Source organism: Rhamphochromis longiceps, linkage group LG7 (genome assembly GCF_057381845.1).
Source record: "Rhamphochromis longiceps isolate RC_006_pf linkage group LG7, R_longiceps_female_GT1.1, whole genome shotgun sequence".
In the NCBI taxonomy this organism is placed as follows: domain Eukaryota; kingdom Metazoa; phylum Chordata; class Actinopteri; order Cichliformes; family Cichlidae; genus Rhamphochromis; species Rhamphochromis longiceps.
Genome location: NC_140563.1, coordinates 49,918,887 through 49,934,657, shown reverse-complemented (window position 1 = coordinate 49,934,657; position 15,771 = coordinate 49,918,887). Strand labels below are relative to the sequence as shown.

The window sequence follows — 15,771 nt, the reverse complement described above, 5'->3', positions numbered from 1 at the left end:
CTACTCCACAGTGTCAGCAACCACTTCTCTTATGCACGCCTTCTCTGAAGATACTCCAACCAAGGTGACGTTTAGAGCCAAGAGTGAATTAGTAAATTGATTACAAGACCTATTTGTGATGGTTTTACTCACTGCAAGAATTGACAATGTGCAGACATTTAATTTAGTTGTCAAGGCAACTGAGGGCCTAAAAGGGGTTTTAATTTCACAAGTCAAGGAAACCAGTGTTCTCGTCTGTGGGGGAAATCTGAGAAATTTGACATAAGAGGAATGTAGGAGCTGTTAGTGGATTACAGTCTGAAAGCAGAGTACCAAAACTAGCAGTCAAACAAACTGTACGCTGTTTATAATCTACAAAGCCTAAAGCTGAAATCATGTCATGTTAAACTGGGAAAATGGTTCACATCTCGAAAACTGTTAACACACGAGGGAGGGCAGACAAAGTCAATAAAACGTCTTCTAAGTTATTGAAAATCTCTGCGGTATAATGAAAGCAGAACTGGTTGAGACAAATTTAGCAATATCAGTTTTACAGTCATTATGTTTTATTGGCGTAACTGAGACTAGAGAACAAAATAAAGTGCTACTGGAAAGCAAATTATCACCATAGGACATTAAATGAAAGACAATATATTGTGCAAATATTTCCAAGGAGAACAGATTGCACGAAGCAGATTAAACGACACGAGACAACTAAATAAATCTACAAAAGTGGAAATCTTACCAATCTGTTTTCATCGAACACCTCAAAGAGTAGCCTATGATTCTGTGGACACACCTGTGGGAGCAACAAAATAAGGAAGATGTTAGAGACGTTGCTTGCTGTTTATGTCAAAGTGTATGTGCATTTGCGGGTAACTGGCTGCTTGCTTTTTGTTTTGTAATCATTTAAAACTGTGCAGAGTCTTAGAAGGCAGTCAGCTGTCTAATTATCGAAACAGAAGCCTAAGCTGTACTCATTTTACTATAATACACAAAATCTGTTTCCTTGCAAACAATTCCTACACTATCAGGAGTTGAGCAATCAAAGTTGACACAAAGGTACAGCTTATACTCTTAAAAGGCTGTTATCCATATTGCACATTATGACATCATTATGCAACTTAACTACCTAACAACAGGAAATGACCAATTTGTATCATTTATTCACCCATGAAATCTTATAAACTATTCTATCGTTTTAATTTCACAAAATGTTATTGATTTAAAAAAAACTTGAATTATAGATGCCTATCAACACCACCTAACAAACTGAAATGAACTAAACACCCTCAGTCTAGAGTTATCATGTCACTATACTTATAACGTCCTGTTTGATTACAGGGGTGGAAGACGTGGGTTTCATCGCCATGTTAAACTGCAACCAAAGATTCACAGCTATACAACTCCTGCTCCAAAGTAGAGCAATAACAGACCGTCAAAGCAAAAATAAATAAAAATAATAATCATCATTCACGAAAGCATTTCAAAATCTGAACTCACTCTAAAGTAGAATTCTTCGTTCCATTTTGGGTTGAGGGTCTGAAACACAGTGTACAGAAGCCACAATGAATAACTGCATTAAAACACAATAAACAGCATCATTAGTTTACACAGAAAAGAGAACAGATGTATGAAAAGCATCCCACTCAGAGTGAGAGAAGAGAGGCCACGTGCAAAATTAGGCTCTATCTGGCATGCCAATGATCCTCTCTTATATTGTTAGAGGAGGTTTGTAGCAAACTTGCTCCTGTGATAAGAATAAGCCTTCAGATTAACAGGCGTGAGGATTTTCACCCACTTTCTGGATGCATCAGCTCAGCAGTTACACCCCCCTCCAATCCACTCTCCTTCTGCCTCACACATTTGATGTTTTTATTAGACTGGGAACTAAGTGACAGTTCTCATTAAAATTCCTTTGGTGACTCAAATGACTTAAACACTCAAATGTCAATGAAACCTGAATTTCACAAGTTACACTGAATAATAAACATTAAATGTTTTACAGCAGCGATAAAATAACATCTGTACTAAAACTACTGAGATACCACAATTACAAATTAACTCGCTGTACTTGGATGAACAATATTAATGAAATCTGCAGCTCACAAGGCAAAAACAAAAACAAAAACATCCAGAACAGCCTAACCTCAGCTCTTCTGTGCTCAGGGCATCATCTAGATACTGATGTTTGCCTCAGATTGGCTTTTTATTTCTTTGTCATATCCCATTTTTTTCATGTCATCTTGCCACAAGCCAAACTCTTAGCTTCAACAACAAAGATGCCATCAAAGGTGTCCCACTTAAAGACACATGAAGCCCACAGAAGAGCGAAGCACCACTGCTTCTTTTTCTGCTCCACATAGCAGTACTATTGTCAGCTATTTATATCCTATAAAGAAAACCATGGCCACTGGCAGCATATGTTTGGCTGCATGTAGGCCTGCGCTGCTTGACTCCAACACAGGCTTTCGTTGGCAGCTTCTTATAACCAACTTTACTACCAGGAAGTAAGAAACTGAGTCAAGCTATGCTTTAAAGTTTAACCCCTGCACATTATAAAGTACAGCCTCAGAAAAGAATAAAATGGAGTGCAGCAGAACCCAATACATTTCAGATCAAATTTAAACCATGCAGCTCAGAAAATTCAAAAATCCTGGAAATCAATATGCACTTCCACTCAAATTACAGCTTCCTTTGAATTGGAAACGTCTCCTGTCCTGGGTTTACAATAATGGCAAGTAATAGCTCCCCCTGCTGTGAAGAGATTTCCTCCTCAAAAAGAGGCCACGGGGGAAGAGCTCGACCAGTGTCTCCCTGTCCTGAACAGATAAAGGAAGCACCACCTTTTTGTGCCTTTCTGGAGCTTTGCCTTGATTGGTAGGTGTGGGGGTAGGGAGTGTGTGTTGGTATTAAGATGATCTGTGATCCCACACCTGTGACTTTAAAAGGGACTCAATAAGTGCACATTTAAGTGGCTGAAAAGGCCCATCTAAAGTGCAGGTGTGGAAGTAGATTAGTTTGGCAGGAGTGGCCAAGCTAGCCAAGCAATACAAGTAGGTTCATTAGAGGTCATTGGGCTTTCAAGGCTCAGGTGGTCGAGCGAGCTCTCCACTAATATAGGGGCTGGCTATTCGATCCCTCCATGTGCCAAAGCACCATCAGGCAGTACAATGAACTCCAGATTACTTCTTGCATAGCAGTCTGCTGCCATTGGTGACTGAGTGTGTGTGACTAAGGAATAAAGCTACGGCTCTGTTCTCACCTGGAATTAACATGCATCTTGGGTGATCCAATCACAAGGAGAAACCTCCAAGTACAGGTGTAGGAATGCACACGCAGATTTAACTGCTCACACCATATTCAGATATGCCGTGGGCTACACAATGCCATTCGCTTGTTTTAGCAGTGTGTACATAAATTTATCTGGAGCCACATTTAAAGAACGCCTACACAATCAGTGTTCTTCCTACCAGTGGAGAAACACAACGTCCTCCTGCACTAGTACTGGCTAACAGACTTATTCCCAACAACTCTGTTTACAACTGTAAATGTACACGATAAGAAATCTCACCAGCACATTAGTGTGATAGCATGAAATATCTCCAAACTACTGCCCATTTCCCGTTAGCTTCTGCCATTTATAATAGTTCTCCCATTAGCAACAGGTGCCCTGCTGGTGAGACCGGCTGTAAAATGAACATAGAGCAGCACACTGTTTTGAGTCAAGATTAATTAGACTTTAATTTGAGACCCTGAATAATTAAGCAGGTTTGCAAAACTTCTGTAGGCTCCATGTTTATTTGCAGAGTAGCTGTCCACTTGTGACTGCGTCATCCAAGACATAAACAGGACCTCTAAGACAACAAACATCAGACTAAACATGCTACAGTTCAATGCTTCAAAGTCACTGTTTACTTATGGACTTACCTTTTTAATCGTTTTTGTTTGGACTAGGGCAAGCTCTCTAGTTTCATCAGCAACATAGAGGGAAAGCTTGACATAAGGATCACTGCAAAACCAAAGCAGAAAAAAAAAAGTCGGAAGCATATCCAAATTCAAACCATCTGCTCCCAGCAATACATATTTACCAAAAACAGCACACATCTATAATAAATAGGATACATACATTTCATATTACATTTAATTTCCATATCAAAACAATGATTTCCAAAGTGATAAAAGACCAAAGCAAATTACATATTAGCATATACAAACAAATTAAGTTTTTTTTTCTCAATGCAATCAGTTATAGTTCCAGTGTAGACAGTTCACACTTAGAAGAAAAAGAAAATTGCAATTGGTGCGCCTTAGTTAGACACTCCTTCCATTTGAGTATCCTGAGAAATAAAAATCCTGTCTTATTGGTAAAGACTGCTAAAAATAGAAACAGCTAAACGTTTTGAGGAGAGAAGTACAAACAATAAGCAGACCATGTGTGACTGTGCTATTTAAAACTCCCCACGTGGCTTATTTGAAGGTGCTGACAGGGTAGAAATCTCCAGTGAGCTCTGGTCTGAGCGGCGATCTACTGTTCACTGCGAAGACCAATTAACCTGATGTTAGTCACAGCAGGCAACACCTGGTACCGTGTCACACTTTGCAAAACCCTTCCCTGGGAGAACTGACTATTTAAAAGGTCTGTGTACATGTGGAGGGGGTGACTTTGCAAAGTTACATAGTCCTACATGAAACTTTCACGTTAAAATTACAACGCAATTAACACAGACGATGCTTTTATTTGTGCATTTGTATATCTAAATAGGATATCTTAAAGCATCCTCTGTGTTAACAACTTTTTATTGATCAAGTTAATCAACTAGGTTTACTGAAAGCTAGAGTTTGGAGGTTAAAAAAAAGAAAAAGAAAAACAAAGAGTAAAGCAAGAAAGAAGCTAAGCAACAGCAGGGTTTCTGCACAGACTTTGTTTTTCCTTTGCTCAACCTAATGTAATAAGATATTTGTGCTGCAGAGACAGTTTGGTGTGAATTACACTTTTCTGGATTTGCAGGTTCAAATTAGTTTCTCTAGTAGTGTTAGAAGAGAGATGACTATATTGACATTAGAGATTTATTCAGTGAAAGCAAATGTAATACACTTTAATTGGTACCTCACAGTCCACAATTTATAAAAGCAACTGTAACTTATTAACAGATGCATATTACCTGCATTACAAATGAGTGGTGACTTGCCAACTTGATATCTCATCAATATGTAACCTGGATTCCAATCAAGAGAGCCAAGTCCAGACTTTAAATCATTAAAATATATTCACACACCTTAGCTGTTACCCAACATGATGAAAAGAACTGAAATTAAGTGGTATCAACACAGCTAATATACGTGTTAGCCACCACCAGACACTGTTATCTGTGGTATATAAAGATGATGTGGAAGATAATGTTAGTAGGGCAATTTAGGCAACTCAATAACTGCCTACTACTACTACAATAACCCTTCCCCTGCTACTTACTCTTCAAACCACTGCAGTCAAGAACGCGACTGCTTCGGCTTCAGGTGTCTTTGGTCAAATTAGCAGTATGCTGAGTTGACACAGGTGAATGGTGCGATTGCCGTTTTGTGTCGAGATGATGATTTGGGGTTTCTGGCACGACCCACATGGCACATTTCAGCACCCTTCACAGAATTTACTGCCACAGCATCCTGTAATAACCTCTTGTGGTCTCAGGAGCTACAATTGTGGCTGCTTAGCAAGAACTGCTTAGTATAAGGTTAAATACAGGATTTTAAACACTTTTTAAATATCAAAATATTAGAGAATGGGTTTTAAATCTATTCAGACATAATCAGTAACCATAGCATTAGGACTGACCTAATCAGCAATTCAATTTCGCAGCTACAGTGCAGTCTTACTTTCATTTGAAGGAAGCAGTTGAGATAAAACAAAAGAATAAGAACGAAATTAGACGGGCAGACAGACGGATATTGAAGGAGTTGCAAACATACCCTAGGCAAAACAGGTGCTGCTAGTTAACCTCTTCAGGAACCCCACAGCTTCTAATTGTGTGTTTGTGTGGTTCTATGATATGTTGCGATTAAACAAAAACAATGAGACCACTGTATCCCAGCTGCACGGAGACTTCTTGTCTCCTTCCTTCTATGAGCAAAAATCCTTCTAAGGGTGGGAGAAAGGCTACTTGTGGTCAACACAAGATTAAAGATACCAAAAGCAGCCGGAATCAAAGCATAGCCCCGTACACTTGTTCTTTGAAGTTACTTCCTTGAGTTTCTCTCATCGCCGCACAAAAACGGTGAAAACAAAACCTCAGAGTGTTTCATTTAATCTGAAACAACAGAATGTAACACACGAGCCACAAAGGAGCACCGACAGGAACACATTTGGAGCAAAAAGAAGAAAAGAACAGGCTGGAACTGTTTGAGCATCTTATGAGGTGACAGACTGCCAAGTCAGCACTGTCTCCTGTGGTAGCTAGCCACACATCAAGACCTCATTCAGTGCACTGCATTACAGTTCAGCTTTCTCCTGAGCCAGGCTGAGCTGTCCTGCCAGCAGGGCATCAGGATGCTAACACATGCACTCTGGCATGCGAGTAGCACTCACACAGTGCTACACATGCCAAGCTCTTCCTCAAACAATGTCTGCATTCTTACAGTTCAGATACATTACTGTGATCAACAGTAGGCACAGAGCTCAAATTCAGAAGAGGCTTCCAGTGCTCCTGTGGTGATTTCAGACAGATATACAGTTTAATATAGTTAAATATTTCTTTACAGCCTCATGCAACATGTTACTTTAAAGAATGATGATAAGCAATCTTCAGTGAGTCTGTCCTGTGAAGTCTTGCTCCATGTTTTGCATTGCAATCACATTTGCAAACCTACTCAGGCATTCAATAACATGTAGCTAAAAGACCTATAACAGCAAAAAGCTGTCACATGTTAAGATTTAGATCTCTTCAGCTGAAGTGCTGTGCCATTTAAGTGACTTACTGGTCATTGCTATTTCTAATGGAAGTTTGCGCTTCAGCATAATAAATATTCCATGTTTAGTTTGACACTAGAAAGCTAGTTTCAAATTAAGAAGAAAGTCTCTGATTGGCACATGGAAAAATACAACAACAGCCAGCAGGATGGCAGAGGTGGTGTTGATAGAAGTGACAGCGAGTCATTCAGCATATTATTAGAGCAAAAGCAAAGCTGTGGGTAATTAAAATTCAAGGAGCAGAAGTTACACTGCTTAACAAAAATAAAATTACAATAACTAAAGTTATTATGTAACATCATGTAAAAACTGTATTAACAGTCTGTTGCACTTCACAGACTCACACATGGGAGGGAGATATTGATGGACATAACGCTTCAGAGATCATCAAAAGTTTAACCACACTGTGTTCCCACATGTGGGAAGGTATGTGGCATGTATAAGAATTAGTCAAGCTCTTTTATCTGGAAGAAGGGTAACAGAGGTGGGTTATGAGTAGGATAGGAGAGGCAGGATGGAAATCATTGATTAACACTTGAGGTGCAAGGTCTGTAACTAGAAGGAATGTAGGAACTGTGCATAACACTGTGCTGCTCAAGGTTAAAAACGACTGGCTAGAAGGAGAACCCCAAAGAGTTGGGATGCTAAACACAATACTACAACTAAGGTCTGTCTAGTTTTCCTTAAGCATGGATTTCTTCATGTAATGATCCATGGCGAATCATTATTAGTGAGTGAAGTAGCTGACATGTTTGGCATGACCCATCTAAACTGTGATGATGTGTATGCAATGTTGAAGGCCTCAAAAGACCTAGTTTTGTGAAGGAAGAGAACATGTAGAGCACCAGAAAGAAAGAAGCCCAAGTCCACTCACCAGACCTTCACAATGACAGCAGGAAAGCAACCTAACACTTCTATTATTAACACAAAAACAGTATCTTCTGACGTTTTCTCAGAAATTCCATGATACGCACCTGGCTCCAAGGATGTCTTTCTTTGCCAGATCAATTCCTGCAATGACCTTAACCCGTAACACTCGTGTTTCATGCTGCAGACAGAGGGAAAGAGATGATGGGTCAAAACATTTAATCAGCTAAGTTAAGTCATCTAAGATATTTCAAGCAGCCAGCTGCAATGAGCTGCCTTTTAAATCAATAAAGCTCACCTATAAATAAATGGCCGTTTGTAACTTGGCACCAAAACTCAAACGCAGTATCCGAAAATATGTAGACACTTAATATGCTAAACCACCTCATGCCAGGCTGTGACTACACTTTTCTCCAAGTCACTGCAGCGGCAATTAATTTACTGGGGAAGTCTCTGACATAGTTAATGATGTTAGCATAACACCAGATGACAAAGTGAGAAGAAAAGGGGAGTGGGGTGCCTTACTGAATGTTTACCTCATGATCACAGTAAATGCTTTGTTTCATGGTATAATCATCAATGAATACTATCCCCATCTGTTTAGTGTGTGTGAGGGAAGTTTTTACAGACAAGCCTCATGTCAGCAGGGTACCCCAGAGCTATCATGATTACTAAAAAAAATTATAATAAATACAATGTTAACATAAGAAGGCACCTAAATTCTACGCCAACATTTCAAACCCGATGTTAAAAATATTTTCTAGCCAATAAAGATCCTTCCCCCAGATATAATGATTTTGGTGGTGCTGTTGGTATTTGTTTCCTCTTTGCTGTCGCTGAAACATTTAAGTCACATAACATACTAAAAACTTGAAGTGACAGAACAAATTACCAGTGGCTAATATAACCAATATTGATAATCGGGAGCTAAATCGGCCAATCCCTACATAGATGTTAGAGAAACTAACGTCACAGGGTTCAAAGTGCATCTACGTAACACAGATTCAGTGAATTGCTGAAGCTGAACCCTCTTACATCCTTCCTGGTCAGACTGACAGATGAGTCAAATGCAGCCAGAGTGCAAATTCAACAATCAAGAGTCACACCCCTATTTCCCCTTTGAGAAACCATTAAAGATATATTTTTAGCTGTCCACCAGGATTATCCAAAAAAAAAAAAAAATTCCACACTGCTTGCCATTTGAGAGTACACTGCTCCGATCTCACATATAACAGCTCCCCTATTTAAAAAAAAAAAATGTTTGGAGATATACATAGATGCCCAATGTTTGACTCGTGACTATGATGCTGCAGTATTAAAAACAAAAACAAAAAACAATAACGCTTGAATTATTTCATAATTAATGGCTACATGCTTTATGTAAATCTGAATGCCATGGCAACTCAGTCGTCTACATCCAAGATCACCTCACTTATCAGGCAGCCACGATTACAAACAAGAGGTAGTTTTTAAATCTGACACAGCGGTCGAGCTTGTACCGGGATCGAGCCATCGCACCCGAGAAATCGGTCGGTTTCCCTTCTGCACATCTGGGATTCAACAGAGCATTGCGAGGTAGCGGTTAAGCTCCAAGTCGCCCATAAATTGAATTAAACCGAGGATGGAACGAACCAACAGAGGCTGCTGACTAACTTGGACTGCTTGGGTTCACGACTGTAGGCACAGTGGTGAAAGTGCTACTGAAAATGAGCTGAGAAAACTAGTGGACACGAAGACAGGGAGGAACTGACAGCTGCCGAACATTACACTGGAATGTTATCCAGGGTAAGGGGTTGTTAGCTTGCCTATCGGGCTAACGCTGGCCATCTCTGGCTGCACCCCTCTTGAAGAGACTCCTGGTTGTAGTATACTTTTTATGGGCTCGGTTGAGTTTAAAGCTTACCTCATCTTCTGAAAGTCCATATATCGGTTCGTAATTCGCAGCCATATAGCCTGCGGTCCACGCTATATACACACAAAAACAAGCCGCTTTGCAAAGCTAGCTAGCTAGCCTTGAACAATAAAGTCCCACTCTCCTCTCTGTGCCGAGCTGTGAAGGTAAAGTCCACTGTGAAAGCAAGTCCTCGGCACGCCGCGGGTGGTTGGTTCTCAACCGGATAACGTAATCCTTTCCCGCGTGGTCCGTCCAGGACCCAACTTGGAAATGAAAAAAATAAAAAAAATTACAGTGTAGCGAAATGTTTCGACTGAGGCAAACCGCTTTTGTCAACTCCGAGCTTATCCCTCCCGAAATGTTGTGACACTTGACTTCCTCCTAAGAGCTCAGCCAATCGTGTGCCAAGAACACGTGATTGCTGTCAAACTCAGCCAATAAAGTGCGCCTTGAATTCCCTAACGCGCCTGGCTGGCCAATTAAATAAGAAGAGGACGTCGAAATTAAGTGGGTCGTTTAATTTTTTTCTCGCTCTTTTTGTGTTATGTAGAACTATGTCTCACTGTTGAAATAGCCAGAATGTGTAAGATAGTTTTCACATATAATATCACCATCTCCACCTAACTGACGTCACGGAGAGCCCGAAGGGGATCGTGACGTGGGCGGGGCTTGTAACAGGCAGCCAATCACGTGCTGCAGTCACAGCAAGCAGCAGGTCTGGTCCGCTGCAGGTACTGATCTGGATCACGAAATTAATTGAGTCCAGGATGGGCGAAAACTGAGAGTCACTTTTGGAAATCGAGTTAACTCAGCTCATAGATGAGTCAGGTATTGTATATTCATTGTATACCGTAAAATTACAACTATAACTTTTATTGCATGTGCGATCACGTATGTTGGTGGAGTCTAAAAAATCCATGGATTGTGACGACCTTGACATGTCGCTAATTAAAGAAGTTCTTTATAGTGTCCTTCAACCGTTAACATATATTTGCAACAAATCATTTCAAACTGGAATTTTTCCAGATAAAATGAAAATTGCCAAAGTGATCCCATTATATAAAACTGGTGATAAACAGATTGTGTCAAATTATAGACCGGTATCTTTACTGCCTCAATTTTCGAAGATTCTTGAAAAACTATTTGCAAACAAACTAGATTCTTTAATTGATAAAAATGATTTATTGAATGATCATCAGTATGGGTTCAGAAGAAATCGTTCAACATCTCTAGCTGTGATGGAATCTATTGAAAATATTGCAACGGCTGTGGATGAAAAACAGTTTGGAATAGGTTGATATACATGATAGAGCATTCTTTACTTTTACAGAAGTGTGAAAGGTATGGTTTAAGAGGTGATGTACAATTTTGGTTAAATAGTTACTTGAATAATAGGTTCCAATATGTGAGTATTAATAACATGAAATCTAAACTTAGAAAAGTAACTTGTGGAGTCCCGCAAGGATCTGTTTTGGGACCTAAGTTATTGTTACTTTATATAAATGATATTTGTACAGCCAGTGATACTTTAAAATATGTGATGTTTGCTGATGATACAAATTTATTTTGCTCTGGAAAGGACATAAAGAAATTACTGAAAACAGTGGAAACAGAACTCATGAAGTTAAATAGATGGTTTGTATTTAATAAACTATCATTGAATGAAAGTAAAACAAAATTTCTGTTATTTGGAGGTAGTAAAAGTAATATTAAAGTAAAATTGAATTTAAATAATGTTGAAATTGAAAGAGTATATGAGACAAAATGTTTAGGAGTAATTATTGATGATAAACCTTGTTGGAAGCCCCACAAAGAACATGTGAAATGGAAATTATCCAAGCCTGTTTCTATTCTTTATAAAACAAGAGACTCTTTGAATAAGAACTGCCTTTATTTATTGTATACTTGCCTTTGTTTGCCTTATATGACTTATTGTGCGGAAATTTGGGGGAACACATACAAAACATATTAGGATTCAATTTTTAAATTGTAAAAAAGAGCCATGAGAATAATAAATAAAGTTGGATATAGGGAGTCCACCAACCAGTTTTTTGTAGGATCATCTATGTTAAAATTCATAGACATTATATATTCTAAAACTTTAGAAATGACATATCGAGTGATGAAAAAGAATGTTCCAATTCGTATTTTAAGTATGTTTCAACTAAGAGATGGAAAATATGATAGAGAGGGTCTTATGTGTTTGAAATACCTAAAGGAGAACCAATGTTAAGTATAGATCTGTGTCAGTTTTGGGAGTGAAATTATGGAATGGACTTAATGATGAACTGAAGACATTTTTCAGGAAGAATTTAAAAATTTGTATCATACAAGGTTATAGAAATTTGGCTTGATGAATAATTTTGTGTTGATTTAATTTCTTGATTTATCATTGATTTCTTTTCAAATTGTTACATAACTTATTTATCAATGTTATTTATTTTCTTGGTTAAGGATTTGATTATTCCTATGGGGGTAAAGGACAGGATAATTATAAGCCACAAGGCTTCAGCCTATTCCTTTTTCGGTTACTGTTTGATTGAGTACTTTTATGTAAAATGTAAAATGTTAATCTGTTGTTGTTGACCGAATAAACTTAAACTTAAACTTAAAATTACGATTATTCTATTATGTGAACTGCTGTGGAAAAAAAAAAATCTGTTCTGGTAACACTCCGACACATTAGAGGCTTGTTCAAGTAAATGATTTGCAATGACAGAAAGAAATGACAACATTTCCTTTCGTTTCTTTAAGTAGTCTTTAGGAATAGTTCTCCAGGCTTCATGAAGAGCATTCAAAGCTCTTCTTCTTTAAATTTGCCTGCCTTTTTGTTCTGTTTCCTGTCAAGTAATATTGATGTCCAGGCTCTGGGGAGGCCCATCATTGACTGATAGTGTTCCACTTTGTGTTTTTCTATGCTTTAACCACACTGGCATTGAGTTTTGGGATCACTGACACTGAAAAATAAAGCTGGTGATAATCAGACACTTTCCAAATGATATTTCATTGCAGATCGAATCCTAATGGTGCATTTCTGCATTCACAATTCCACCAATTTTGACAAGATCTCCAACACCACTGGCTAAAATGCAGTTCCTATCATGACAGACCCTCCACCCTGTTTTACGGTTAGCTGTAGACACTCATTGTTGTACGTCTCTCCTGACCTCCTCCATACATATTAACAATAATTTGAGGCAATATTTCAAAGGTGGATTTATAACTTATAACTATTATGTCTAGGGTTGGCTGAAGACTCAAGACTTTAAAGGAGAGTTAGCACTTTAGAGGGTTAGACATGCCAAACCCTGCAGCTGGCATAGTAACAGATACCTGAACCATTAATAATAGATTGATTACACCATGTAAACCCGTTATTAAAGAAGCCTTATCATAACTTGCACACTATGCACTGACTAATGTGTGCAATGAATACAGGAAATGAATCTGATGATTTGATGAGGCATGTTTGTCTTTCATTGATCTTCCATTCATAGCGCGCCAACATTTGAAGACTGCAAATGATTTTTTGTGTGTCTGTGTGTGTGTGTTTGTTTCACTTTTCAGGAGCAACACCGGTCCTCTTCTACAGTCTAGACGCTTTCTTCCCTAATTAAAAGCTACCAGAGCATACAGACAGGCCTGCGACAAACACCCGGCTTTTATCAGCCAAAGCAGATCTGTTTTATTTGAGCCTTTGATTTGGTCCATTTAACAGACTTTAATCTTTAGAAAAGAAACAGTTCCAGGAAGTAACACTAGATGCCACTGTAGAGCTGTAATTGCTGTTTTGTTTGACCCGTTCAGTCCTCGAACTGGTGTGCTTTTAGTTAGAGAGCGCAGACATCTATGAAAATTAGACCCCCCTTCGCTGCTGTTATTTTCGAGGGGGACCTCAGTCCTTCATCTATGGTTGCTTGACGTGCCTCAGGCCTATTCCACTGCAACAACGCCAGCACAAACGGACGTGCACAGACACGAAGGTTCGCATACCAAAACAACTTCCCCAAAAAGACGCAGTTTATTGGAAACGTGTATAAATGGGTTTATAAATCCGCGCACCTGTGAGCAATTCAACGGAGGGCATCCCATCAAGGAGCATCCTTGTTCAGATGTGGACTGGCTTGGCTTACACATGCCTGTGTGGCAGTGATAGTTTTGAATCCACGTGGAAGAGCAGATGGCCATATTATATAACATTGTTGCATGTAAGCAGAGCTGAAAAGGGGGACGAAGAGAGATTTCCCAAGCTGCCTCGGTTTGAAGGCCTCCAACACAAAGCGTGCTTTTACTGTGTGATTACTCACAAATAGTTTTTTTCTGATGTGAATGAGTCGCTCAGAAGCTCATCGATGTCTCCAAAAGCATTATAATGCTGTTTTCATTTGTTGAACAAGAAAAATACGAGAGGATTTTTGTAGTGATTGATTGCAGATATGGTACATATTTGTGTATATTAAGGGTCTCAAAAAGAAACCCCAAAAAAGCGAAAAAAAATCACTGAAATTTTGCAAATGGAATAAAAATACTGCATGAACAACAACAAGGTTTCACAACGCTTATATATCCAAATAGATGCAAAGCGTATAGAATATCTGCTGGCCTTTCATTTTATTATCAATATTATCATCGTGACATATACACAATAGCGCCTATTTCATTACCGCTTTCCAGGACCTTCTATTCTTTTGGACCCCATCTCTGGCATAAACTCACATGTGGGCTGGCATCTGAGCCTGTTAGATCTCTCTAGGTGTGGTTTCCAAGAAAGTAAACACAATGAGAAGAAACGAAATTTACGTCAACAGACAATGATCGGATACACGTACGATCCCTAAAGATCCCGAAAGGAATCTGTTCCTGTCTCCGTCTGTATCCTCGCTGCATCCAGAGTCGATTTGGAAACAAAGTCGCTAGAAGTGTATTCATTTCTGCAAACGCTGCAGCGGCAGGTTTGGGATCTTTTTTTGAGATACACATAGAGATACTTGCCGTCTTTCAAGCGGGAACATAATGTTCAGGGTTATGCTACATCCTGTTGTAAAGTTTCAACAATGCGCCATTCTTTCAAGTTATTTGCACGCTTCTGTGCAATTTTGTGTTTTACTCTTTTTTATATACAGTTAAAAAATGCACTCAGTTCTTTCCCATTCAATCTCTGCGGCTAGTGGTAGCTGACTCGTCCTGTGTATAACCTATGTGAGGATGACCCCGTATAAAGGCCTGAGGCTGATGCTGCTAATAAAAATGGAAAGAGAGAGAGAGAGAGGGAACAGTAGGGACAAGTCTTCCACTCGCACATGGCTGGAGCATAAATTAAAACAGTGAATCACGGGCGGACGGTGTCGCCTATGAAGAGAGGAAGAAGGACTTCAAATAAAGCCTACCGGGAGACCTTACAATGTTTACAGCTCCCCGTGAGAGGACAGGACGAGCGCTGTTTTAGCAGGACACATTGTTCTGATTGTCTGATTATGTGTTTTACAATGTTTGTTAATACACAGAGGGGGTAAAAGTTACTAAGGTAGCAGCAAAGAGGCCGTGGCTCTCCTCAGCTTGAAACTTGTGTGGTAGTAACCCTTACCAAACCATCAGTGCCGAGTCTTTGACGCACTTTCACAAGATTTTCATTAAAGTGCAAAAAAAAGGGAAAAAGAAAAGAAATGTAACTAGAAAAGATAGAATATTACATGTTACATTCTTGTATGAAAAAAAAGCACATGGGCGGGCAATTTGCCCCCACAACCACACGTATGCACACACAAAAGCATGACACTTAAAGCACATGGGTACAAACACCATGAACAGCGGGTAAATAACAGTCATCTCTGTCATGAACCATGTGGGGGTTTAAAAAAAATGAATCCAAATGCATGTTGTTGTTGATGTTTATGTCGTTTTTGTGTGCAGGGCATCCACCAAACGTATACCTTCGCACACAAACACACCTGGCCATTTATTTTGCTTTGCGCGATCGTTGATTTCCTGGAACGTTACCTTAACCATAACATGTAACCAAATTCCACAGGGTGACACAAACACGTGTACAAATAAGGGGGGGGGGGGG

General features: G+C 39.2%; 1 protein-coding gene across 3 annotated transcripts in view; it reads right to left on the bottom strand.

The window, feature by feature from the left end:
• The window catches only part of nedd4l (NEDD4 like E3 ubiquitin protein ligase), a 43,171-nt gene extending 33,098 nt beyond the window's left edge, over positions 1 to 10,073 (bottom strand). For all 3 annotated transcript variants that reach the window (XM_085414080.1, XM_085414081.1, XM_085414082.1), the window contains exons 1-5: positions 9,714 to 10,073; positions 7,918 to 7,991; positions 3,910 to 3,991; positions 1,483 to 1,521; positions 725 to 778 (exon numbers count right to left, since the gene is read on the bottom strand). In XM_085414080.1, the coding sequence (XP_085270206.1) occupies positions 725 to 778; positions 1,483 to 1,521; positions 3,910 to 3,991; positions 7,918 to 7,991; positions 9,714 to 9,758 (294 nt within the window). In that variant the 5' untranslated portion in view covers positions 9,759 to 10,073. The remainder of the gene's footprint in view (positions 1 to 724; positions 779 to 1,482; positions 1,522 to 3,909; positions 3,992 to 7,917; positions 7,992 to 9,713) is intronic.
• Between the last annotated feature and the right edge of the window lie 5,698 nt (positions 10,074 to 15,771).